The 27,374-nt window shown below is 40.5% G+C and overlaps 1 protein-coding gene across 6 annotated transcripts in view; it reads right to left on the reverse strand.

Moving 5' to 3' along the window:
• Positions 1–3,050: 3,050 nt before the first annotated feature.
• The window catches only part of SGMS1 (sphingomyelin synthase 1), a 283,425-nt gene continuing 259,101 nt past the window's right edge, over positions 3,051–27,374 (reverse strand). For all 6 annotated transcript variants that reach the window (XM_054572796.1, XM_054572795.1, XM_054572794.1 and 3 more), the window contains 4 exons: positions 25,178–25,295; positions 9,098–9,251; positions 5,448–5,614; positions 3,051–4,754 (listed from right to left, as the gene is read on the reverse strand). In XM_054572796.1, the coding sequence (XP_054428771.1) occupies positions 4,575–4,754; positions 5,448–5,614; positions 9,098–9,251; positions 25,178–25,295 (619 nt within the window). In that variant the 3' untranslated portion in view covers positions 3,051–4,574. The remainder of the gene's footprint in view (positions 4,755–5,447; positions 5,615–9,097; positions 9,252–25,177; positions 25,296–27,374) is intronic.

A 27,374-nucleotide genomic window follows, 5' to 3' on the forward strand; every position in this document is an offset into this window, starting at 1 on the left:
AAAGAAAAGACCAACCTAGAATTCTATATCCAGCAAAATTATCCTTCAAAAGTGAAGTAGACTTTCTCAGACCATGAGAAAAAGGAATTCATCACCAGTCAACCTGCCTTGCAAGGAATAGGAAGTTCTTCAGGCAGAAGGGAAATGATAGAGGTGAGAAGCTTGGTTCTACTTAAATGAAAGGTCAGGGAAAAAATAATTTTTTTATTATTCTTATTTAAAAGATAACTATTTTTTTGAAGTAATACTAGTAATAATGTATTTGGTTAGTACAGCATATGGATAAGTGAAATGAATAACAGCAATTTTCTAAGGGACAGGAAAGAGAATTGGGAACATAAAGTGCTTGCACCACACTTTAAGTGGTATAGTGTTACTTCAAGCATGCCTACATTGGGTAAAAATATATATTATAAACTCCAGGGCAACCATGAAAAACTTTTTTCAGCTGTGTTGAAGTATATAAATTTTTTAAAAGTATAATTGGTATGCAAAGAGAAGATATAAAATAGTATATAAAAAGAGATATAATACTCAAAACTAGAGGAAGACAGAAAAAAATGAAGGAAAATGATAGAAAAATGTTAAATCATGGTTGATATTAATTCAATCTATCAATTATACTTTCAATGTGAAAGATGTAAATATACCAATTAAAAGGTTGTCAAATAGATTAAAAACAAGATGCAACAATATGCCTTCTATACTTTCTATAAGAAATCCCCTTTAAAAATAAAGACCCAGGGAGGTTAAAAATAAGGGGTGGAGAAAGATATACCATACTAACACTAATCAAAAGAAAGCTGGAGTGTTTACCTCAATTTCAGACAGAGCAGATGTCACAAGGAAGATTATGGGAAATAAAGACAGAGATGGTACAGTGATAAAGAGGTCGACTGTCCAATGCGTATTTACTTAAGAACAGGGGTGGGAGGGGGCCCTGGGCCATCACACTCTCCCCTGCCAGGAGACTTCCCTTATCTCACCTGGAATGCAATCCTGCGCCCTGTAGCTACCTCCAGGCCTCCTTTGACAGACATCGTGGTCCTGGAGGTCGCACAGACCTCTAGATTTGACTTCCTTTTTTTGCCCTGCTAAAAAAAAAAGAAAAAAGACAAAAGACTGACAGTCTTATTGATGTCTGCCTTAAAATCTTTAGTAAACCTTTCCTAAGAGTTCTCAAGAGACCTTGGAATGTCTACAGTCACCAACCATGGTATGTTGATGGAATAATAGCTCCTATACATAAGTGCTGTTCTAATTGACCAAAAATTACACATACTCTATCGTGATGAACCACAAATTCCCTCGAGAGCATTTCTAAATTCATAGCATGTGTTTTCTCAAACATTAGATGCTAAACTATACCACCGTAAGCACAGACTTCTCCCATTGCAGACTCTTACTGAACAATTTAAGAAAACTCAGCGAATTGCGGGAGGGGGTGGTGGAACACAAGGAGAGGGTGGAAACTTGGACCCCAATCCCGTTTTCACCGCTTGCCAGTTGCATGCCCTTGGGAAACAATGTGTCAGAGCCACCTCCTGCACAATGGGGATGGCAACTGACACTGAGGTTGTGAGGGTGAACAGCTAACACCTGCAGTGTCCAACCTGTAAAGACAGCAAAATGAAGATACTGTCTAGAGCTCTGACTTAACCAAACTAAACGGCAAAAGAGCACATGGCCTTATTCAGGCAGGCGTTATCAAAGCGAGACAATTCTCCAGAAGACAATGAGATCTCTCTTTGTCCCTCCTGGGATTTGCAGATTAAAGAGCCACAGATAGGTCAATTCATGAATCAGCGCAGTCAGGCGTGAATAGCAAGCAAAATTTCTTGGTACATAGATAGTATGTAAACTTACAATCATACATTTTTTAATATAATTATTTTGACTTGGGAAAACAGATCCTATTGTTAGCATGTGCCAATAACTCATTTTCATTACTCAAGTATTTGAGTAGTGTACATATTGTACACTTTCAAAATGTAACAAATAGCCAAAGTTAGTAAAAGGTTTTAACAGTTAAATACAAACCTATACAAAAATTTTGCTGTTTGCCTTGAGGCCACCACATTTTCTCTCACTGAGACACAAATCTAAAGCTCCAACGACAGAAATCTTACCAGTTTTACATTTCCAGCCTCCCTGGACATTAGTTAATAAGGACAGGCCCCCACCCCCCGCCCCAACCCCATACCCCGTTAACATCTTCCTTCCTTTACCACACCAGGAATATCTTTTTTTCTTTTTGAAGCTATTTTGCATTACCATTTATTATCAAAGTACTAATGCTGTATTTCTCATTTCAGATTTACTTTTCCTTCCTCAACTAGAAAAGTGGTATTACCGGGGAGTTACCAGGAAAAAAAAGAGTGAAGTCAGGGACATGACAGGCACCAAACCCTCTTGGACTTAGAGAATTCAAAATTGTTGTGTGGGTCCATTTGTATACAAATTTTTTTTAAAAAGTCCTTCATTGCCTTGGATGCAGAGGGCTGACTGTGCGGTTATAGATTTTTCACTGCACAGGGAATGGTACCCCTACCCCCTGAGTTGCTAAGGTTCAACTATATTTTTTTAATTTTTGAAAAGATTTCATTTATTTTTAGAGACAGAGGGAAGGAGGAAGAGAGGGAGAGAAACAGCAATGTGTGAGAGAAAAACTGATCGGTTGCCTCTCACATGCACCCAACTGGGGACCTTACCCCACAATTCAAACACGTGCCCTGACGGGATTTGAACCAGAGACCCTTTAGCTCTCAGGTCAGTGTTCAATCCACTGAGCCTCACCGGCCAGGGCTCAACTGTATTCTTAAAAGTGCATTCAACCTGTACAGGTTACTGAAGTTTAGAGTACATTTTTAGGAATCTCAAGGGAAAGGAAACCCAATTATTAAAGGCCCTATCTCGAAAAAACTCAGTGAAGAAATTCTAAAACTTGAGTTTCTTACCTTGCTTTCATGACTTTGCTTAGGACTTCTGTGAAGAACGTGAACACATTAGAAATAGCCATTTGTTTTTAAGTATCAGTTTTTATTAAAAAGTGCATTTTGATTAATTTATGATCTAGGTAGGCTGTTAAGATATCAGTATACTCTCTGGATAATAACTTTACAAAGATTTAAAACAAACAAAATTTTAAAAGCCTTTTTATTTCCTTCACCATTATTGTTTTACAATACAAATATCACCTTGTGAATACACATACACACAAAAAAGCCCTACGGAAGAGAATTCTGCTGCACACAAAATACAGAGTGGATATATATACTTCTTCATTCTTAAAAAACTATTTTGTTCTCCACATTGGCAAGTATAGAATAGAATACTTCCCCAAACATACTTATGTTAGGAGTAAAACTTAGAGTTACATGCAGTTTCTGCACAAATATATTTTAAAGAAATAGATCTCTTTTTTGTTGTTCGCCAACAAAATTGTCATGAGAATATGGATAACTAATTTATATCTTTCAAGTTTTAGTTAAGTGATCATTTTCAAAACTCGCTTTTTTAAAAAAAGTATTCATGGCTGTGTTCATTGTATAGTTAAAATTGAGCTACCAAATAGATAAAATAATTTAAGTGGTATGATGTCATTGCCACCTGCTCACAACATGGGAACAGGCTCGGACTTTCTAATTACCCCGCCTCCCCCCATTCTTTAATTCAGAGCAATTTAAAAACCATAAGCAGCCTTCTGATTTAACTATAAATGCAAAATTTAGTAGTGTATACATACATTTATATTTTCATGGAATACTTTATTTTAAATAAAAACATTAAGATTGCCTACTGACCATACAATCAAGACAAGAAAGGCACTAGAAACATAGACAAATTTCTCTCCCAAGAAGCATTTTTAAATTTTAACTCTCTTCTCTTTGACATGTAAAAATCTTTAAATTTGGTTTTCATAACATCATTTGAAAAATAAAGTTAGGAAATACTTAGAAAATCACTTTATAACAGAATCTTTTTTTTTTTTTTTGCACTTTTTGACACACTGTCTCTGCTGATTTTACAAAACCCAAAGTTACTAACCCTTTCCGTGTCTGTCATTTTTATTTGAATATCGGTGCAACAGGTAGAAAGATTTCAGAGTCGAACCCCATTCAGGTACTTAGAAACCTTCATAGAGACATTTGCTAGAAAATGGCTTACAGCCCAATCTTTGGGGCAAGAGATATGAAAAGTATGTTTTCCCAAGAAAATAATACGCTTTATTTCCAGATGTGACTGGAAAGACCGGAACTTATGATATAAAAGCTTACATTTATGCTGTTGCATCATATACAAAGGAACATGGTGGTTGCAGGTTATGTAAATTCCAAACTTATGAACAGGAAATGTGTACAGTGCATGATAGGTTAAATTTTCTTTATTGTTGTCCAACGCAGGTCCTTTGGAGAGAAAAAAAGATCACAGTGCTGACCAGGTAACTCAATAGGTTAAGTCAAGGTAATTGTTGAAAGATAGTAGGATTAGGGAGGTGTTTATTTTATGGCATCTTCTCTCATGGAGTTCTTAGCACTTCGGACAGTTCCTTGTTGCCCCGCTTGGTACAGCTGTTATGTGTCATTCACCAGCCGGCTGTATTTAACTTGCCTCCTGAGGTGGACGACTGGCCAGGGGAAGGGCCAATGGTAAGATCGAGGTACAATTCCTTGGACGTTCTTTTCAAAGTACTGAAACGGCCTGTACCACCACACCCTGGCCAGGAGGTTCATCTGGGAAGCTTCTTTTAGCACCTAAGGCAATAAAGAAAGGAAAAACCAAGTCAGGAAGAACAATTAATTTGTTCCAGCCTCGAAAGGAATATCCATACTTTTCTCATAATTCTTCACTTCAAGATCGAGGATTTTCCACATTAAAGTTCACAAAGGGACCCAGGCTGGCCCCGTGTGCACCCACACACCCCAGTTGCAGTCACACCACAGTGCTACGCTCTGCAAACTGGGAAACACCCTAGTAGGGTGGGAAAAACAAATAACTCCAATTCCAGGTGTGCAAGGAAAACTTGTGGCTTACTCAATCTCTCGTCTATAAATAAATACCTCAATTAGCTTTTCAGTTACTCACTCTTCTACAATGAAAATGGACAAACTTAATTAAATGTTAAGTATTAAGCTGTGGAGGGGCCAAGAGTAGGAAGAGGGTAGGGATTCAAGCAACAAGTAGGCACAGGTTAGTAAATATTTTCAGAGACGATGAGAACATGATACTTGTTCTAAAAGGATGCAATCTCCTATGTCATTATATTAATACAGTTCTTGTTCATTTTTTGATTCTCAAGGGGATCAGCATTACAAAAGAACATAATCTTAGTTGACTATCCCTTAAGAGAAAATCAAGACGTGCATTTTTTTTGTACTTCTCCCCTGCCATTCCAGGAACACCAACCCAGGAGCAATATAAGTAACATCAAATGGGGGAAAACTCACTTGCTGATTGGCCATAGTGTGGTACCACCAGAAGAGTCTTGTGGTGATGTAATATGCCACCACCACGTCCACAGTGTAGTGGTCATGCGCTAAGAGAATACAGAAGATTCCAACCACGCTGAGAAGCCAGCAAATCCAGTGGTACCACCAGAGTCGTCGAGGAGAATCTGAAAAGATGAGAAATTTTTAATTATCCCACCATTCAAGTATCATTAAGGGCACCCAACCATACCTCTACTACTATTGTGAATGCAATTACCTTAGGTCTTTCCTTCTGAAAATGAATCTTTTGGGCAAATCTAAGGGCTTTAGATTATCTATCGCCAAGGTTTAGAAAAGAAGCATCTGCTTTTGTAAAGTCATTTTACTAGCTAATTCATATTTGGCTGTTACTTGATTCACATTTATGATGAAGCAAGAAAAACAAATAAGGACAAGTTAATGTGTCATGATCCATTTAAAAAAAAATCTGTCCACAGATATTTAATTTACCTGTAAATAACTTGGGGTTAATTCTTTATACAAAAAAGCAATCCCTTGGTCTATAGATTTTTATACATGGACTAATCAATTATAATTGATACAACTGCCTTATTTGCTTTCCAAGCTCTGCAACCATGCACTACTCTGAGAGTCTTTGAGATTTCCACTTCTCAAATACAAACAAGGGAGACTCCACATGCCTGGGAATTCCAGTTCAAGTGCATTCCCAATGGCAGGGCCATGCCAGATAAATAATCGTCTGCACCTCAATTGGGAAAGCATCAAAATCTCCTCAGCATGGGCTTTGCAGCCTTGTATTCACAGATGGGCTTCAGAGGGTCTGAAACTCTAGGCAAAAATATTGTTTAAATTTGGTCTGCCTTTTCTCTCTACCCCAGGGAATAAATTTCAGGATCTTATTGGATTCTCCAGGGTCTAAGAATCAGTCATGCATTCAATCAATATTTATCGAGCATGTACAACATGCCTGGGGTAGGAATTGCTCTAGGTGATGAGATCAATACACAAACCAGGCAAAGATCCTGCCTTTGTGGAGAGGTCCCTTCCTAGTTGGGAAAAGACACAATAAAAATGATGATGATTAAAAGAGGAAATTATGCACTATGTTAGTGGTGTTAAATGCTATGGAAAAAGAAAAAAAGTTGAATAGGATAAGCAGGATCAGAAGGGTGGCTTGTAATTTTAAGTGAAGCAGTCAGGGTAAGGGTCTTGCATATATAGGGCTCCATATTCCATTTCCAGAAAAATTTGTATTTAATACCTTAACAATATAGCAACAGATAGTGGTTACCATTCATTCTTTGTGTGACTCTATTACAAGTGTGCATATATGCAATCTCTCTTAATTTTTACCATCCCTTCCTCACCATGAAATAGCTATCAGTATCTCGTTTTAAAGATGTGGAAACCAACACTTAGAAAGGTTAAATGTTTTCCCCAAGGTCACAGAGCTAGTAAGTGACAGCACCCTGGTTCAAAAATCAGAGTTTGTGATCCAGTGTGGCACACTGCTCTATCTTCCAGAAGGATCTAATCCCATGAAAGGATTTCACGTACCAACCAGCAGGGGGCAGAAATCCCTCCCCCAGGGCTGCTGACATCAGGCCAATTCTGTTCCCATTTTCTAAGCCCAGTTACATCCTAGTACAAAGGCTAGACCATGCCCTGACAATTCTGAACAGACATTGTTAGAACTCACCCTATTTAGTCACATACTAAGTACCTGACCCTTCTCCCTCTCTGTGTACCCCGAAGCCCACCTTCGCTTCTTCTATTTTTAAGACCAAAACTGGGCATTCACCCTCCAGTCTACCACCCGTCTTCGGAATCCCCACAGTCAATCCTGCAGACGGCTGACCCTTCTTGGTTAATCTCCCTCCGATCCCTCCACTTTTCTCCATCGGCCACGCCACCACCAACTCTGTTCTGGATTACAGGAGCAGACAGTCTCCTGACTTTTCTTCCCGTCTCCAGTCTCGTCCCTCGCCGATCCATCCTGCAAGCTGCTTCAAGAGTGGCTTCTCCCTCTCAGAAAGGGCAAGACAACACTGCCCCGCAGGTACAGCCCTTCACGAGGCACCCCACCTCTGTCAGGTTCCTTCTGGTGGCTTAAGGCATGCTGAATGATCTGGTTCCTAATTACAAGTTCATGCTCATCTCTCATCATTTCCCGCACTCTAAAGTCCAACTGTATTAAACTTCTAACGTGCCACACACTCCCAAGACACCTCCAGACTGCGACGTGTGTCCCTCCTCTGTGGTATCAGCAACCTGGTTTACTTGTCACTCTCTATGGAAACTGTCTAATGCTCACTGAGACTGTTTCTAACAGTAAAATACTGAACACAACTGATAAATAAACAATATATTCCGTGGCTCATTTACAGCAGTGATTTTCAACCTTTTCCAGCTCATGGCATTTATAAACTAATTACTAAAATTCTGTGGCACACCCCAAAAAATATTTTTTGTGGATCTGACCAAAAAATACATATAATTTTGATTCATTCATACCAGATAGCTATTGTTGGGTAGGCTGTTGTCATTTTTCTATTTGATAACCTAAGGGAAAAAGAGGTCAGTGCCCCTGACTAAATAGTCAGGTATTACATGTTTTACAAATCCTGGCAGCATACCAGTTGAAAATTGCTGATTCACAGTATTGTAATGTTAACAGCAATTACAATGAACAAGAATCTCATCTCAAAAATGTAATTGAGAGAAAAGTGGCAGAAGACTACATATATTATGAATATTATGATACCATTTACATAAATTTTAAAAACCAGAAAACAGTAATACACAAGTACAAAAACATGCACGAAAATGACAGGAAAAAGGAGGGGGAAGAGATGAAAGGCTTAATCATATATTTCATTTGCTTTTGTGCTTCATAATAAAATATTTTAAGTATATTCTTTACCGTTTTTACTTATTGATTTTCTGTTTTTGAGAGGGAGGGAGGGGGAGAAGGCCGGGATTGGGGGGGACGGAGAGAGGGAGAGAGAGAGAGGGAGGGGGAGAGACAGACAGACAGATGGACAGAAACATCAATTTATTGTTCTACTTATTTATGCATTCATTGGCTGATTCCTTTATGTGCCCTGACCAGGGGTAGAACCCACAGCCTTGGTGTATCAGGACAATACTCTAACCAACTGAAGGGCCTGACCAGGGCCAGTACCTTTTTTAAAGGAACTTTCCCATTTGGTGTCTGCCTCATTTAGTGTTCAGGAGCCGATGGCCCCTATGAGGGTAAAGACATCACTGATCCACTACTGTACCCTCAGTTGACAGCAGAGTGCCAGGCATTTGAAAAAAAATGACTACTGAGTGAACACATCATCTTCCATGGTCCCATCAGGCCCAATACTAGGTTTTTGTGTCCTTGATATTTCCTTCTGGTTCCTTCCTGCAGCTGTAAAACACCCCAATGCTACAGCTGACACTTGAGAAAACAAGAGCTGCCAGGTGAGAAGAGCAGTTACTCCCTCCCACATGCACTCCCCGGTGCCTGCTGAGCCCAGGCACAGTGGGGACATGCGGCGCTGCCCTCCTGAGGCCCCCAGTCCTGCTTCAGCAGACCCGCCCAGACCACAGCAAACAGTGGGCGAGAAAATTCAACGGGAAGTCTGTTTGAGACTTACACTCTTTGATAAATAAGTAGGTGAGTGTGAGCATGACCGTGTGGCCGCTGTACAGATAGTCCCCACACATGTTGTGAGAGCCAGTGATGGACAGGCCACCGCCAGCAATGAGCTTCATTATTCTTCGCAGTTGGGCTTCCCAGTCTCCAAAAAGCTGGCGGGGAAAGAGAAAACAAGATTCATTATTAGCCCACAAGAAAGTGTGCTACAATTAATACTTATGTTTGGAAATAAGCTTTATGATGTTGTGATTTATAATAAGCAATATATATTTGGTCTTTGTCCCAGTTCCTGACATAGAACTTCCAAACCCTTTGGAATTTCCTGTGATAAGAAAGATAAAGGTGTCTTTTGTTATTCCTAACGAGCCTCTTTCAATCACACCTGAGTTTACTTTAATGTGCTGACTTTTGGAAAGCCCCTAAGGATGGTTGCCAGAACCAACCAGGTGCAGAGAGGGTTAAAACTCTCAGTCTGCTCTCCTCCACATCTGGGTCAATCACCAGTGGCCAATGACTTAATCAATTATGCCTAATAGGGCCTCCACAAAAATCCAAAGGACAGGGTTTGGAGAACTTCCAGGTTGGTGAACAAGTGAAGAAACTAGGAGAGCGGTGCACCCTGGAGAGAGCATGCCCCTTCCCACACACATTGTCTTAAGCATCTCTCCCATCTGGCTTTTCCTGAGTCATATCATTTTATAATAAATGTCTAATCTAGTAAGTAAATTCTATTCCTGAGTTCTGTGAGCCACCCTAGCCAATTATTAAACCAGAAGAAGAGGTCATGGGAACTTATGATTTATAGCCAGTTGGTGAGAAGCACAGGTGCCCATCTGGACTTGTGATTGGCATCTGAAGTGGGAAGGCAGTGGGTGTCTGATGGAGCCCTTCACCTGTGGCATCTGACACTGTCTCCCAGTAGAGAGTGTCAGAATTGAGTTATAGAGAGTTGGAGAATTGCTGGTGTTGGGGAAAACCCTGGTCGTACCAGGGCACAGGAGAGTTTGGTGTGGTTATTGAGAGGAGAGTAGATACACAGGAGTGTTTTGCTTTTAAAAGCTTGTATTAAGACATAAAATCTCCCACCATGAAGTTTGTCCACTCAAGGTTTCCTGTTTCTTGGGAGCCCTTGGAAAGAGTATTGCTCTAGAGATGAACCATGTAGCTTACCCATTTATTTTTATTTTTATTATACTAATAAAGACTGGCCGATTTGCTCTTATAACTAGCTTTAGAGGGGGGGAATTTAAAACTCTAGCGAAAAGTTAGAGCTATATTTTCACATGCTTGGCCTAGAGGACAACTGTTCTACTGCTAAAGCAGCAGAAGGCTGGGGTACTCAAATACAAAAACAGTTTTTGGAATGTGATTTTTGGGGATCAAATTGAAACAAGGAACTGAGTAGGATATACCTTCAATCTTCTGAAGTTATATGGATTGAGTTGCATGTTTTTCCTTTCAATAAAAATGAAAAAAGTTTAAGAATATATCTCCCTGTCTCTGACACAAATCCAGGCTGGGTACTAGAGTAATAAGTGGCTTGAATAACTCCCTGACTGCAATTTTCATCTGCTCTGTCAAATGAAGGTGTGATTGTATATATTTCATGATTTTTCACAACTCTTTTAAATTCTGGTTGACCAATTTAATCACTATGATCCTCTTTCAACATTTAATTGATAATATTATAGCTTTGGAAAACATGTTTATATAAATATATATTATAATTTCTCTTTAAATTTTTTATCATGACTTCTAGTTAAGGAGCAGGTTGAACACACTACACAGAGGATATGAATCTCCGAATTCAAAGGGATTGCTAAGTGCCCAGCTCAATAGAAGAAAACAAATCTAATACAGCAAGACACAGCATCACGAAATTTCAGAAACTAGGGGCAAAAAAAGAAACCCTAAAACTTCCAAGATTAAAAACAAGTTTCACATGAAGGATCAAGAATCAGAAATATTCAAAAGCAATACTAGAAAACAGAAGGCTTTGGAAAAATGCCTCTGAATTCTGAGGGAAAATGATTTTCAACTTAGAATTGTATACCCAGCCATATTATTAACTAAGCACAAACAAAGGATAAACTAAAGCCATTTTCATATACATAAGATTTCAAATATTCACCACCTGGGTACGTTTCTCAGGGAATTACAAAGGAAAGGAGTCAACAAGGAAAAAATGGGATTTGCTAGAATGCCAATAAAAGTAGAGCTGGAAACTGTGCAGTTGGCCTAGAAAGTGAGCCTCCCAAATGGGCAAGTGAAGAGTCTGGAGAGTCGCCTTAAGGAGTTAAGATTAACAGAACACCCAATGCCTCTGCGTGTACTGACAGGAGAGTCACATTGTGGGGGTGAATTAGTACACAGAAAATGAGTACAGTGAAAGGCTTGGCAATTACTAACTCTGTAGGAAACAAAATATTGTGCAGAAAAGGGAAATTATAGAAACATGACGTGGCTGGGAATGGCATTTACAAAACTGTAATCATGTAAGCATTTGAGTATTGAGTTAAATCAAGGACAAAAAGCTGCTCTGGGAAGACAGAATGCGAAGCGTAAATGTGTGTGACTGAATGGTCGGGGGGAGAGGGAGAAGGGATGGGTAAAGGCAAAGGAACACGCGCAAGCTGGTGGGCGAGGGGCTCAAGGACGCTAAATCCTGGCCTTCCACGCAGGAAGTCAGTAAGAGAAACAGCCTCCATTAGCAATCATAAGGCATATTGCTGTGTCACTTAGAGAACTGAGACTAAACACACACACACATGATCTGTAGAAATACCTTCTTTAATAAAGTGTTTATTAAAACACTTTATTAAAGTACACCTTCTGGACACCTTCTGTACAGTTTACAGAGTAGAAAAGTGGGCTGGTGTAGGTTTAGGGAACTATTGTTTCTCATAACAAGTCCTGTGTAACCATTTTCTTTTTAAATTGCATGCAGATATAAACGCAAATATTTTTTACAGTTTTAAATTGAAAACCTGATCTAGTCCTGTCATAAGAACGGATGATGTATAGAAGAAAATTATGGCAAAAAGTGAAGGTAACTCTTTATTTTATATTACTTCAAATTGTCCTCCCAAAACTCTGTGTTTTCGAAACTATAGATCATATTCTCAGGCCCATTACCCCATAATTTACCTCCCATTTTAGCAGGGAAATGTTTGTGAGGAAACTGTATGTGTAGAGGAAGAGGGAGAAATTATGAGGTAAACACGGCATTGAGGAAAAACAGCCATAGATGAATGCTGCGTTTCTTACAAGTGCTCCAAAAACTCCCAAGCTTTCTTTTAAAAATATCTTTCCACGTTTGCCAAACCTCTACAAGAGGGACCTCACTCTAAGCTTAGTCAGAAATGGGGGAAAAAAAATGATGATTACAGCCACATAAACAATTTAATTATGTTTTAAAAAGCAAATAAAAGGCAAATTACAAAACAATCAGGGCAGAAACAAGTTAACATCTTTACTGTGTTCACAGCACATATAAATCAAGGAAACAAGACCAATCTAGGGAACAAAATCTATCAAAGGACAAAGGATATGGCCAGGTAAAAGCACAGACTGTCAGACAAATAGAAATGAAAATTAGCATTGAGAGAAGCTCGTTTTTTTTTTTCCCCATATCAAATTACCAAAGCCAATCAATGGTAGGGCAGGTACTATGTCACTGATCTCAGACAGCTTCCTTTAAGAGGAGGGGACAAGGTAAATGCTGCAGCAGCAGAGCAAGGAGCAGGAGGCGGCAGCGGCAGCCCCCGCAGCAGACAGGCTGGGCCGAAACCATGGCTCTTCTACCAACAGCTGTGTGACCCTAGGCAGCCCAACCACTCTCTGCCTCAATGTCCTCCTCTACCACTCGGGGGTAACATATGTAGTACAACCGGCAAAATCCTCTGCAAAAATCATCAATATTGACCAGCAAGGGAAATAGCCATAACCTCTGACTTAGTTACATTGCTTCTAGTTTGCCTCAAAGGAATGATCCCAAATATATACAAATATCCCACTGCAACATTATTTATAAAAGCAACAAGCTGGAAACAACCTAATCGAGAGATGTTAAATAACTGTATCCTTGCTGTTAGAAGCCAGGGCCAGAGCCAGGGATGTATCGGCCACACTAGGAGGCTGCTATAAACACGCTCTCAAAGCTGAACCTACTGAACCACAGTCTGAGCAGACTCAAATGCACACCATAGTGATACAAAGGCACTGAATTAGGCTATAAACGCTTAATAAGTTACTAAAAAAATAAGTTTATGATGTGTACTTTATATAATAAATATTTTCTTTCATTAAGAGAAAAAAACAAAACAATTGCTTGGTATAACTATGTTTTTAAAAATATGCACAAAGTCGAGATTTGTGCACATTACATGTTAACAGAGTTTGCAAGGAAAATGTTAGAACTTCTCCCAGTCTTTGTGCCCACGGGACTTCTGTTCCTGCTTGTTGGGCTAGAAACAGAGGGGTTCTCGAGGAGTTCCGCAGTTCTGGGATGTGGGTGGCCTTTGAGTGTAGGCAGGAGATACGGAAAGGGGGGGGGGAAGGAGAAAAACCCCAGGAAACTCATGGCTGGATCTTTCATCCTTCTCCGTTTAGTTCCCTTCCCCAGTCGGCCAGCTCCCCTATTTCGGAGTCTTCAGAGAGCGCCCCACGTATCCTGCTCAGGGCCCCGGCTGCGCTCAGCGGGGCGCGCCTACGCCACCTGGACTGGGGCTGCAACCGCCGGTCAGTGGGCTTGTCCACGTCCATGTCTGAAAGAGCGGATGTTTGGGGGACACTGATGGCAACACTTTCCCAGTGGACAGGCACTACAAAGTTGTGGCAAGAAGGTCTCACAGCGACACTAGTATGTGAATTATAGTCTCCTAGAGTCACAGAAAAATCAGTTTTCAGTAAAAATAAAGCACATTTCTTGGCTAGGAAATTAAGTAAAATGTCCACATCACCATAGCAGCTACAGCACAGAAAGAAACTGAGAGCAGCAGAAGGTGGGAAAGGCTTCTGAATAAGAAAGACTACTTTGTACAGTTTAATCCAGTGAGTTAAAAAGCAGGTTTCCCAACGTAGTTTTTCAGTGCTACACAACAGAACGTTCTGATGATGGTCTGCTCACCATCATTCAGTTTGCGGTGGCCAAGTGCACTGAGGAGGGGGCAGTCACTGGCTTCACCCCCTGCTGGCAGGAGAGGGAGAAGCTGGAAGCAAACTCAATGCTGCATAAATCAGTGGCTTTGGCGTAACTTTGACAAAGGGCTGGAAGTGAGTCTAAAAAGTAGAAATGCTATTTAGTACAGTATCATCCTTGTCCCTTCCCCATGCTGTATCTCACAGGAGCCCTGAAGAGTCAGCGAGGCTTCCTGGGTCCCCTGGCTGTTCCGTGTTGGAGCTGGGACTGTGACCCAAGTTCTCTGACTCAAGGGATGTACTGCCTGCAGACTACATGCTACCTGTGCACTGCTAGTCCCTCACCAGCCTGTGTAAACCAGGAACTGGACACCTCATAGAGGTAATGGCATGCTATCACACACCATTCCAACAACCACTAACAGCCAGGGTGTCTCTCAAACTATTCATTCATTCATTCATTCGATAACTCTACCTACTATCACCAGGGCAAATAATTTTGTTGTCCTGTTCCTGAAGAATATTTTCCTCCAAAACAGAAAATTCACTACCATCCATGACACACTAAGACAGCTTAGGCACTCTTATCCCCCAGCCAAGATCAGACCTGCTATGGGAATCAAGCATCAGGGAGCAGGAGGATCAGCGGAAGGAACCCCTGCCAACCCACACCCCCAGCAGCCTGCAACGGAGAAGCACATGGTACACCCTGTGGTCTCCCCTCAGGCTCAACTCCCCAGGCAACAAAGCCACCAAATAGCAAATCTACGCCACTCCCAGAATTTCAACTGGCCAGACCCCCCCCCCACCCCGATCCCCAACCGATGATGGATACTTAAGCATTAATATGATTTAAGAAACTGTCCTTGAGTGTGACCTTGAAGCCCCCACAGGCAAGGCACTGTGTTTGTAAGTTTGCTGAATGCTTTCTATTTCCCAGCAGCAGAGAGAGGCTCAAAGTTGGCCCTTATCATTTCTCAAACCTTCTTACTGTTACCGGAATGGGCAGTAAAAAAGGAGGAGGTAGGGTGGTTTTACATAATAAAATGTTACCTTTTGTTTTTATAGAAATTCCAACTTTTTAACAAAAGTTTTCCTATCCATTACCTCATATCCTCACAAGCCTGCCATGCAGTTGGTGCAGATGTTATAATGTCCATTTTACAGACGAGCAAATAAACAGAGAGGCAGTTCCTCTGTTTCACACAGTGACTCAGTTGGGACCAATCCCTCTCCCCTGAACAATCTTGCCTAGGAGATCTGGGAAGAGCCAGCCATTGCTGAACACCTCCCGGAGGTCAGCTGAACAATGTCTCCAAATTCACTTTTTGTTGTTGTTCTAATGAAATTTAACCCATTTGACATGTCATTTAAACGCAGCTGGATAGCTAAAACAATATTTATTCATAATTCTCTAAAGATCTAATTTTCACGTTTTTTCCATTTAAATTAAATTTCCCCATCTCTATAAAAGTTATTTGCATGGAAATCTTTCAGAAACAAATCACCCATTTTCTGCCTTCTTCTACAAGGTGTTTCAGTTTGATGTGAACTTTCTTTGCTTTACACTGTGCTGGGCTGGACCGATTTCCAAAGGTTACCAAGTTGCCTTTCTCAGGAATAACTGTGGTAATAAACACAGCCCCAAACCACAGTTCCAGGTGGCTCCAGACAAACCACTTTCCCCACTCTTGCTTCAGTTCTCTCATTGGTGGCACAGCAAGAACAACAACACTTCCTCATCCTCCACCCTCACGGACCAGAGCGAGACAACATTTGTAAAAGTGACTGTTGAAAGTATAAAGTACTCTACAAATCTAAGCCAGCATTACAATTGCCCGGTTAGGTCAATATTTTTAGGGGTATAGTGGGGGAGGGGGGGCGGTGCTTTCCTTAAGTGAGAAGTGAAGGCCTAGCAGGCAAGTGAAATTTGGATGGCTCTCCTTAAGTACACAGCCCTCACTGATGCTCATCTGTGATCAGGGGAGACTTCCGAATTCTTCCTTCGGACGGTAATCACTTCACTGCTGGAAAGATTTAGTTTCACCCACATTATGTTTCACTCAACTGATGTGAGGTAGAGAGGTTTGAGGATGCACATTCTCTTAGAACTCATATACATGAGGAGGGTCCAAAAGAACCCGGAATTATCTTCTGGAGGGCTGACCCCTTGTAGTAGAGGCTTCCCCCACTAGGTGAGTGTTCTAGGAAGCATCTGTATCAGTGAACCAGCTGGCATTGTTGTGAGAGGCTGCATTTGGATTCAGTGAAAATTTTTTTTGAACACTCGACATGTTTGCCCGTTATGGGTGATTTAAGAGCAAACCGGCCCACACCATGCTGAGTGTTCCGCAGTTTTTGACCAAAAAAGGCATGATCACCCTATTCACCTGAACTCAACTTGAGCGACATTTTTTGTTTCCCCAGATGAAAAAAGTCCTCAAAGGGAAACACTTTGCCAATGTGGAAGAGGTGAAATAAACAAAGGCAGAAGCACTAAAAGGCATCAAAATCGACAAGTTAAAAAACTAAGTTTTTGAGCAGTAGAAAAAAATGTCTTGATAGGTGTAATGCATCAAATGGAGAGTACTTTGAAGGTGACTTAAGTTTGAAATATGTAAGAATAAATACAATTTTCTAGTTTTTTACAAATCAATTGTTTTGGGGGGGGTCTCCCTTATACAATTTTGAAAAAGACTTTCTCCTCCACTAATCTCGGAAGGGTCTGACTCTCTGTACCTCTCCATTATCAAATGTATCCATCAATTCCTATAATCCCTATACTAGGCAGGCATTATTTGGGGGGAGGGTGCACATCTCTAAGTAATTATCAGCAATGGAACACTAATCCTAACCAGCCTCCCTTCTCTCCAGGAAAACCTTTAAAATTTTTTCATGGCCTCTAGTAAGGAGACTTATCTAAGGTGTCATAAAATCTTAAATAAAGGTTAGCTATGAATTTCCATTCACCCATATTATTTGTCACATTAAAGAAATTCAACATTTCAGTCAGGCAAGATTTGCTTTTAACAAAGTAACATTTGCTTTAGGTGTTGAGAGCTTCTTTAGCCTATCTGATCATGAAGTGAAAACCTGAAAAGTCAATCTCCCTAAAATTTCTGTGTTGAAAATTTCTAAATCTAAAGATATGTACAGTGACCCCACAGACCCTTCGCTCAGACTCATCAATTACCATCATGATGCCCCAGTTGCTTTTCTCTCACATCTCTCCTGGACCACTTAGGTTGAGTACATTATGACACATCACCCCCAAATGTAAAAACAAGGGCACTTTCCTCTATAATCAAATACATGAAATCTAACAATGATATAATATCATCACAGTTAATAGACATCCTCATTCAGATTTCCAATAGTCTCAGCAATATCCTTTAGACTCAGGGGTGTTCAACCTGTGGCTCGTGGGCCGCATGCAGCCCAGGATGTGTGTGAATGCAGCCCAACCCAAAATTGTCAATTTACTTTAAACACCATGAGGCGTTTTTGTTCTTGTTGTTTTTGTGTGATTGCATGTTGCAATGTATTTAATGTGGCCCAAGACAACTCTTCGTCTTCCAGTGTGGCCCAGAGATGCCAAAAGGCTGGACGCCCCTGCAAGAGCTTTCTCCCCCAATCTGGAATCCAATCAGAGGATACATACTGAGGTTACTTGTCAGACTCTTAATTTTTCTTAGTCTACTATAGTTTCTTAGTCTACTTTTCTTTTTTAACGAGTGACATTTTTGAAGAGTCCATTCTGAGTCCGGTTTCTTTATAGAATGTTCCTCAGTTTGGTTTTATCTTGATTGTTTCTCCTTATGTTTAAATTCAGGTAAAATGTTACTGGCACGAATATTATGGAAATGATGTGCCCTTCTCCATGCATCACATCAAGAAGCAGCTGATGTCATCTGTCCTGTTACAGGTCTGATCCCCTGGCTAATGGGGCGGTCTGCCAGATTACTCTGCTGGATACACACCTTGGCCCCTTTATGGTTAACAAACAATTTTGAAATCATGTAAACGTTATGGCCCCCAGCCTTTTACCTAAACCACCTAAACCTGAGCATTCATTGGTAATTCTTGCTTGAATTATTACTACAGTAGTTGCAAATGGTGATTTTCTATTTCTAATATTTCTTTTACATCTATTACTTAACTTTTTTCCTCCCCCAATATTAATTTTTAAAAGGTCTTTAACATAATTACTGTCATTATTTCACTGTAATGCTCCAATTGTTTCAGACATGGCCAGTGGGAGCCTCTCAAGCAGGACAGCATGGTTTCTAAATGGAACCCGCTGGCCTGTGGTGCCCAGGCAGCTCTGGGCCCCTTCCTCAGGGTGAACGTCTCCCGACTCTGACATGTGGGTAATGCTTCATGTAGAGCCATGTGCTATCATCCCTGAGGCTCAGTGGATTTCCTCGGTGAATGCCTTCCTATTTTTAAATTTTTAAAAATTTTTCAATTATCATTGTCATTCAGTGTTATATTAGTTTCACACGTACAGCATAGTCATTAGACATTTACATAACTTACAACACTCAGTGAATGCTGCTGACTCTGGTGATCTTCTCATACTACATAGGTTGCTGCCATGTAGAAGATCTTTGTCACCTTCTCAGTGTCTCTCAAACACAGCCCTCTCTGCTCTGGTCTAGTCCCTTCTCACCTCTAATTCACTACCACGCAAACCATGCAAAAGTAGCCTCAACTGTATCATTCACATGAAGCACCAAGAACCGAGATGTAGCCCAACTTCTTGCCTCTGCCACTTAGTACTGCTAGGACCTGTGAGAGGACAGGCAGGTCAAGCATCTCTGAACCAACTGCAAGTTCCTCTTACTCACTGTTGTAAGGATTAAATGAAAAGAACAAACACATTTAGAATCATACCTGGCACAAAACAGGTACACACTAATTTGGCACCACTTTAGAGTCTACCTCCTCCCTTCGTCTCAAACAGCTTACTTTCTGTATCACTGGAGAGAGGTCTAAGAGACAGATGTGATCACGTAATATTCCTTGCTAAACCCTCCCCGGCTTCCTAGGGCCACACGCCTTAGATAAAGCCCAAACTCCTAAGAAGTGTGACGAGACCCCTTGCAGTTGCCCGCAGCTTGCCTCTCTGGCTTTATCTCTGGCCGTTCCACCCACAGGATCACATACATGCCCAGGCACAACAAACTTTACCTTCTCCCCAGACTCTCTCTCACACCCTCCCTGTTTCTCCATCTGGCAAGCTCTTCCTCTCTTCAATTCCACTTGGCAAACTCCTACTCGCCCACTGCAGGCCTGGCTCAGACGGCCCCTCCTCAGTGCAGCCAACACCCCCAGGGCAGTGTGCCACCTTCTTCCGTGGCAACTGAGCTCATGCCTATTACAGACAGGACTGAACAAGGCAGGGCAGCCCGCCAGTCACATGTCTGTCATGGCTTTGGGATGCCCATTTGTGAGGGGAGGGGACTCTCGTCTTACATACTTGGGTATCCTCAATATGTACCCTGCACCGGATGGGTTCTCTAGAAACATCTATTCAGGAAAGAAGCAACTTGCTTGTTTATCCAAAGAAGTCACATCTACAAACTCCCTGCCTCACAGTCTGTGAGCACAAGTCTCCCTGGTGATTTCCCTTAAATAAGAAAAGCATTTAGAAAGTTTGCGGTTTATAACATTATGTCAAATGTTAATTATCAGAAAACATGAAAAGATATACATAAATCATAATCTGAAGTATGTAAGAAAAATACGAATAAAGAACTAATAAAGCTGCTAAAATATTAATAGTAGATGGGGCAATGAATGATTATACAAATTTTCCTTTCTATATTTTTCAATGACTTTATAATGAATGTGGAGTTTCTTTAAAATAGAAAAAGAACAATTTTTAAGAGAGAGAAAGAAATAATTTGTGCATTTTTTTTTAAATCCCTGAAAGAGGACAGTTGAGAGAGAGAAATGGGAAAGCGAAGAAGTGAATTGGAATGGGGAAAGTTACTGGAAATTATATGTAACAAATAGGAAAAAATGAAAATGAACAAAAGGAAAATTATACTGACAAAAAGAAATTGGCAAATAGAAGATTATGTAAAAATCAAGCACTGACAATTTAAATTCCACACAATTCACCAGGATGCCATGAAGCTATTTGGGTAATAGAATACACTCAATATTCTGAAATACTGATAAGGTTGGCAGGAGTTAATCAGAATATTAAAATTTGTCTGTGGAGGGCAGCTTGAACAGTGAAGCTGCTCCCTAAGAATGTAAGAAAGAACTAAAACAGCTCATCAAATCCTGAAGAGCACGGAGCCTTTGGCCTGGCGGGACTGAACGCATGCCAGAAAGAGGCCTTTGGCACTGATGACTGCCACACCAAGGCTGGGCAGCGACCTGCCTGGGTCCGTCTAGTATTTGTGATCCAGAACAGCTGACAGTGACAGAAGAGAAAATGAAGGCCTTTCTGTTATTACATTTGTATTTTATTTTTCCACTGAATGACGAGGTTAACCTCAGATGCCACCCGAACATAAACCTCGCCCGACAGTGGGATATGTTCAAGTGTGCTGGGGGAAATTTAAAAGAAGAAAAAACAACAACATGTCTTTCAAGTTCAAGAGAATCATTTCACTAAAAATACCACGTTGGATTAATGCATTAGCCAGCTAAGTACCCTGGCTGTAACATAACTCTTTTCAAGGGTTTTCAAATCTAAGCTCACCGTGGAGACCATAAAAACAGAACCCAACATGCACCTCACTTTAATGCTTGTCTCTAGATTAATTCATATGATTATTACAATGGCAGCTGAAAACAGTAAACATTACTTCTTTTCTTCCATTAGCATCAGGCTGTCAGTGTATCTGATGCCTAGGTTTCCCCAACCCCTTCTGCTGTTTGTAAAACAGAAAAAAACTTCTTAAAGAAATCTTAGAACACCAAAGAATTCTCAAAAGTTACTGCCTTGTTTATATATATATAGATATATATTTTTTTTAATGGAATTCTAAACAGTTGGAACAAGATGACGAGAGGTTGTTTTCAGGTTTGTATACACGATCCTTGGAGAAAAGCTGGGATGAGGTCGGCGTGGGCTAATCAAGTTACCAAAAACTGCACAGCCTGGAGTTGGTAAGCCTGGCACACCCACACGCTGGGAAGTGAGACAAGAGCTTCCCAGACATTTCTAACTTAGGAACTGAACACACCTACTTCCCTTTTCCAGTGGTTATCTTTGTTGCAGCGGCACTTGAGGGGTTGGCCCACTCTTCTTCCTCACGTAATCATCTCACACAATGATTAGTTCTCCAGGCTATTACATTTTGTGAAGTGAAGAGTACACCACCATCCAATGAATGAATAGGAATGATTTTCTTAATTACTACTGCATACTCGTTGGAACATTTTTCTTAGAAGCTATGCATTTTGAGTACTGGCATTAAGGGAAGATTTAAGTATACTAATTATGGGGTTTAATACGATGGCAGAATCAAGTTTAAGTTCACATGACTGTGTTAAACAGAAAGTAATATTCTAAAGCTCAACTCTCTTCCCCTGTAGTTTAATGATGACTGATAATCCAGCAACTGACAGGCCTTAAATGGTGTCTCTAATCAAGAAATAATATCCAATTCTAGAAACATGGTACTATTATGTCCTATCTCTGGTCTTTTTATCCATACCCACAGCTTTAACGCCATCTCGATTATGGTGAATCACAAACAGCATTTAATTTCTAGTTCTGATTTTTCCCTCAACTTCAGACCTCTGTTGCTAACTGTCCTAGCCATCACCACTTAGATATCTCACAAGCTCCACAAACTCTATTTGTTCAATCTGAAGTCATCAGCTCCCTCTTCCTCCTTGCCCTGTAAATATTTTGGTGGTAAAACCCGTCATCTTTGAAATCCTTCCTTTTGATCCTCATCATCGACATCAAATTTAGCACCAAATTATATTGATTCAGCCACTTAAACATGGCTCAAATCTGTCTCCTCCTTTACACCCCTGGGGCAAGTGGTTTAGCTTAAGGCCCTTACCACAGCATTTTACAAACGCTGGATGAATGAGAGTCTACATGTTGAAGTACGACGATGACACCAAGCTCTCTTATTCCCGTACACTGGTTTACATCAGGGGAACCCCTACATATTGCTTTCGTTCGCTCTCACAACTCCTTCGGACACATTAAGTGTCATTAGCTCTGCTTTGCCAATAAAGGAACAAAGCTCTGAGAAGTTAAACGCAACTGCCACACAGCTAGTTAATGACGGTCCGAGATCATCCTAACTCTGACCTCCGTGGTCTACTACTGGGTAGGTTTGTGTTTTTATAGGGTAGTAAGTACCCACTCTAGGCAATGGTTCAGAGAGAGGCTGGTCGAGGCCTGGTGGTGAGGATACTGGCAGACATCAAACAGAACATCCGACTGAGTGGCTTTTAGTAAGGTTCTGTTCAATTTGGAGACCCAGCCTTGGGTATGACTCTCAAGTTGACAAAGCAGGTATCTGGGATCTCTAAAATAGTGCTACCTTCTGTCCCTTCTAACACTGTTCCCCAGTGCAGCCTCCTAGCCCTTGACCACTGAATTCCTTAAGCTTGATTTGCCGTTGCATGGGGCAGCATCAGGCCTGAGAGGGCTCTTCTAACTGTCTAGTTTCAGAAATCACTCTGCTTTACCTGTAAAGTGCTCTTGACAAACAAGTTAAAGTTGAAATGAATCAAGTCTCCAGCACCAACTTCCTATTTAGAGGAAAGATGGAGGAAAGAAGAAGAAGGTCACTGACAGTAGAAACAAACAAATCCAGAATGTGGGATATTCTACAAGTTACTTAAGGGGTAAAATGAGAGAGAGAGAGAGAGAGAGAGAGAGAGAGAGAGAGAAGGAAAAGACTGGTCTAGAATTAGAGACCTAAGAGAACAATTATATGTAAAGCAAAGGGGTCCTAATTTATACAAACCAACTGGAAAAAAAAAGGCATTTAAGACAATTGAGGTACTCCATGAACTGGAAATTTTCAGAATAAAAAACTGTTTTCTGAATTCTTTCTTCCAAGAACCCTGTTGTGCAAAAGCAATAATTAGATTTAATGAGTTTTAATTGATAATGTTTGCTAAGGTGTGCTAATATTTCACCCTCTCCTATATACTTTATTTGAAAAATTCCAATTTCCAGAAGACTGTCACAAAATAATGTCCCTACTCAGGATTTCTGGCAACACAATAAATGAATGACATGTTTCGGTTTGGTTTTGGCACACAGTTCCTGCTATTACCTCTGCCTTTACCAAGAAAACCCACAAGCTATTTTTTAGTCATGGGTATTGGTTAGGTATGCTGATGACTCAAGCTGACTGTGTAAGAGCCGGTGGTAACCGAGCCTCGGCTGGCAGCAACTAGGTGAAGCTGCACAGGTCCTAAGAAGACACAAATTTAGGGTGGGGAGAAAGGCTTTCCAGCATAATGTTGGGTCCATCTTCAACATGTGCTCGGCCGGACTGCACATCCAACTAAACTGGCGTGAACTGTTCAGCGGTGTAGAAATCTCCCAATGCACAGACAGGCTTTTTTTAAGGAGCTGAACTAAACTTAGGCAAATATCCCAAACAGTTAGCCTACTACTGAGAACATACTGCTTAACAAGCCAGCCTCCCAGCAAGAGTCTGTATCACTGGATCTTCATTCACAACAAGGTATTTCCTATAACCCAGGAGCTCCAAGGCAAGCGCTTGAGAAAGTCTATAGAGAATAAGGAAGGTGTGACGCTGGCTTCTTTGCAAGGGTGGAGGAAAGAGCAACACGGGAGGTGCAGAGAGGCAGGACTGCTGACACAGACGACGGAACACGGGGAGCATTCATTCTTTGAGACGGCTTCGCCAGAGTTAAGGAAACAGTTTGTAGGAAAGCGGAAGGAGTGAAATAAGAAATGTGTTCCCTCTCTGAGCACATACATAAGTATAAGAAGAAAGAGGGACCCCAGAGTAAGCAAACAACCAAACGGAATCCAAAATTTCAAGTGAAAAAGTCACCATTTAAAAAAATCCCAAGTCAATTTTTCAGGCCTCTTCCAGGGTTCTGGCAAAGAAAAAACAATCTTTTCTGGAAGGAGGAAAAGGTACAAAGGGATGAAACTGAAAGGGCGCAGTGCAAGGAAATGATTTCAAACCCATTAACGTATTCCCTATTTTTTCCCAACCAAATCAAGGAAACTATTCTCTTCTACTTCTTATTGCATTAGAGAGTTTCCATGTAGTAAACATTTTTAAAATCAAATCTTCTATTTCATAAAGTTCCAATGATCTCAAGTTAAAATTAATCCAAGGCAAAGGTTAGAGGGGAGGAATGTTATGTGACTCCGAAGGCAAGGCAGAGGCCGGAAGAGGGACTGAAGCCTGTTCTACAGAAAGGCGTCTGTCCTACTACAGAAGATCAGCGCATCCGCAAACTCTGCCCCCAGAGAGCAGTGATCTGGTCTGGGTGGGTGGAAAATGCAAGGAGACACGAACAGTATCTCTTGCTCTGCTGTTACAGGTTACCACCAAGGGGATGAATAGAAAGACAGAAAAAATATCATTTCAAACTGAATTTTCCCTCTAAGAGAGGGAAAAACCATCTAAAAGCTTATGGATCTGTGTCAAGGGAATGAATGATATTTTAAAAATCTGGCAGTAAACCAAAGAGCTACACCCACACACAAAGCTTAACTACTTCCAGCTCACTAACTAGACCATGGATTTCCCCAGCTGGGAAGCACTGGCAGGGTTCAGATATTTTGAGAAGGGTGGGGCGGCCTAGCCATATTGTTCAGTAATGTTCCCAGATGAGGGTGGAGGGACTTGACTATATTCTAAAGAAATTTTCATCTTTGGCCTAAGGCGAAGGACTCCTGGGCAAGACGAGAGACAAACAAAAAGGGAAATTACAGTGAGGAATGGTTTACCTTCGGAGAGCAGTTGAAATGCATACCAGGTACTGGGAGTGTAGTTACATACATTGTAATACACCGATACAGGTACAGCGTGCCAACTATGCAGAAAAATCTTCTGCTAATAATAGACCTAGAAAAAGGGAAAAACAGGGCAGACACTCAGTCATGAAATTCTGCAGGTTCGTTTAAGTTTTCAATGACCCAACAAAACAAACAAACCCCCAAAACTACTTGAGATCTTAAAATCAGAATGTTGTAACTATAGTTAATAACAGGGTACGGTGAGAATTTTGAGAATCATGTGGTGGGGTTTTGAAAATGTTATCTTGCCGAAAGAGTTTAAAACACTCTATATTGCTATTCATTATACTTCATGAGGCCTTAAACCTGAGTTGACATTCAACTGATGTAGTAAGTGGGGCCCATTCTGACTAGTCAGAGTCCACTTGGTACCTATGGTTAAATATTCAAATGTCTTTTCTGTCATAAAAGGGGAGATATTTATAAAATCAGAATGACATTAAAATGAGAATTCAAAACTCTTCTGAAATTCAGTGAGCCGATGACACTAAACAATTTTATCTGTACACCCCAGAAACTGATTATCTTAGCTGATCACTGAGGAAGCATGAAGTCAAAAAAAGGGCATGTCTGAATGGCAGCATCCAACCCCCACCTCCCTGTTTACTTGTGGCCTTCCGATGTGCTATTGACATTTCTGAGTTTTAGTTTCCTAAATTGTAAACCAGATATAACATTAGAAAACAAGTGTATGAAAGATCCCTGCCATATGTGTACAATGGTAGCCATCAAATGCATAGTTTATGTGGTGAGCAAGAAAATAAGCAAGAATTAGAAATAGAGCTCTTTCTATTTCAAGTTGATTAGTGGTTCTAATGAAATTATTTGGCATGTCCATGTGGACATATATGTTGAGTTTGATAACTCCTCCTAATAATAAATTCCACATACCGAGATCTATTTTGCTTACACTACAAACTTAAGTGTATGCTTTGGCAAGAACGTTTCTTCCCTCTGTGCTTCTATCCTGCTTCAGCAACCACAGGCCACGATCGCAGGCCTGGGGGTCTCCTCTTTCTCAACTTGGTGGGGTTCAAATTTTCCTTGGCCTGGGGCAACTTAAGTGAAATATACACAAATATTTGATCACTCTACAACTGTAGAGTGTAGTTCTGCTTTTATGCTGGATATATATTTCTAGTGAAGTGTAACTGGAAGAGAATCTGTATCATTTGTATTTAGTTTTAATAAGAGGAATGAAGTGATATGTCACTTGTGTAATTAAAAATTAATTTAAAAATAACCCATGCAATTATATTAGCATTTCATTCATGACTGCACAGTTCATGTAAGTTAAATTACTTAGGGTATATGGGTTGAGCCTGGTATTTTGTCTCCATTTCAGAAACTGGGTCAGAATTGCTTACCATAGAGGCCATCTTATTTCTTTTAGTAAAGCTCTGTATTCCACTTCCAACGAGGAGAATTTATTCAGCATAGAGCTACCTTGTAAAGATATGTGCCTCTAATTTCAAGTATGATGAAAGCATAATACAATTAAACAATATAAAGGACAATGCTAGAGACCAATCCTAGCCCATAAATGTCTTAACAAGAATACTTGAAATAGTTAATTTTAAATTGTAAGATGTAATGGTCATTTTTCTAAAAAAGAAAATGCCCTCTCCAGCCACGATCAAATAGAGGTTACCTGCGATTGCTCTTGAACTATACAAGAAACATCTAAGACAGAAGCTTGCTAAGTCCAGGTCTGTTCATCTCTTTAGAGGAAGAAACACAAGGAAATGACTGCTATTACTCAATTTTGGCCATGAATACTATCTTAAAAACACTCTGTCTTACTGTGTCATGACAAACAAAGACATAGACACATACACACAAAAAACACACACCAGTAACTATTTCCATATCTCAAACCTGAGTCACACGAGTAGTAGTGAAAGGATTCAGGATTATTGGAGAATGAGGTATACTAAAAAATGATAAAGGATAAAAAAGACGAATCTTTTTACAAAAAAATTATAAAGTAACAAACATTGAAGATTCAGTCACATTTACTATTGGACTTGAAGAAGTCATGACTTCATTCCTGTGAATTCATCGATGCTAACAACAAACATGGTGATGAGTAGGAAGCAGTTGTTTACAAGAACGTTCTGACCTTGGC

Source organism: Pteronotus mesoamericanus, unplaced genomic scaffold (genome assembly GCF_021234165.1).
Source record: "Pteronotus mesoamericanus isolate MK-2021 breed Mesoamerican mustached bat unplaced genomic scaffold, CSHL_Meso_final contig_24, whole genome shotgun sequence".
Lineage (NCBI taxonomy): Eukaryota > Metazoa > Chordata > Mammalia > Chiroptera > Mormoopidae > Pteronotus > Pteronotus mesoamericanus.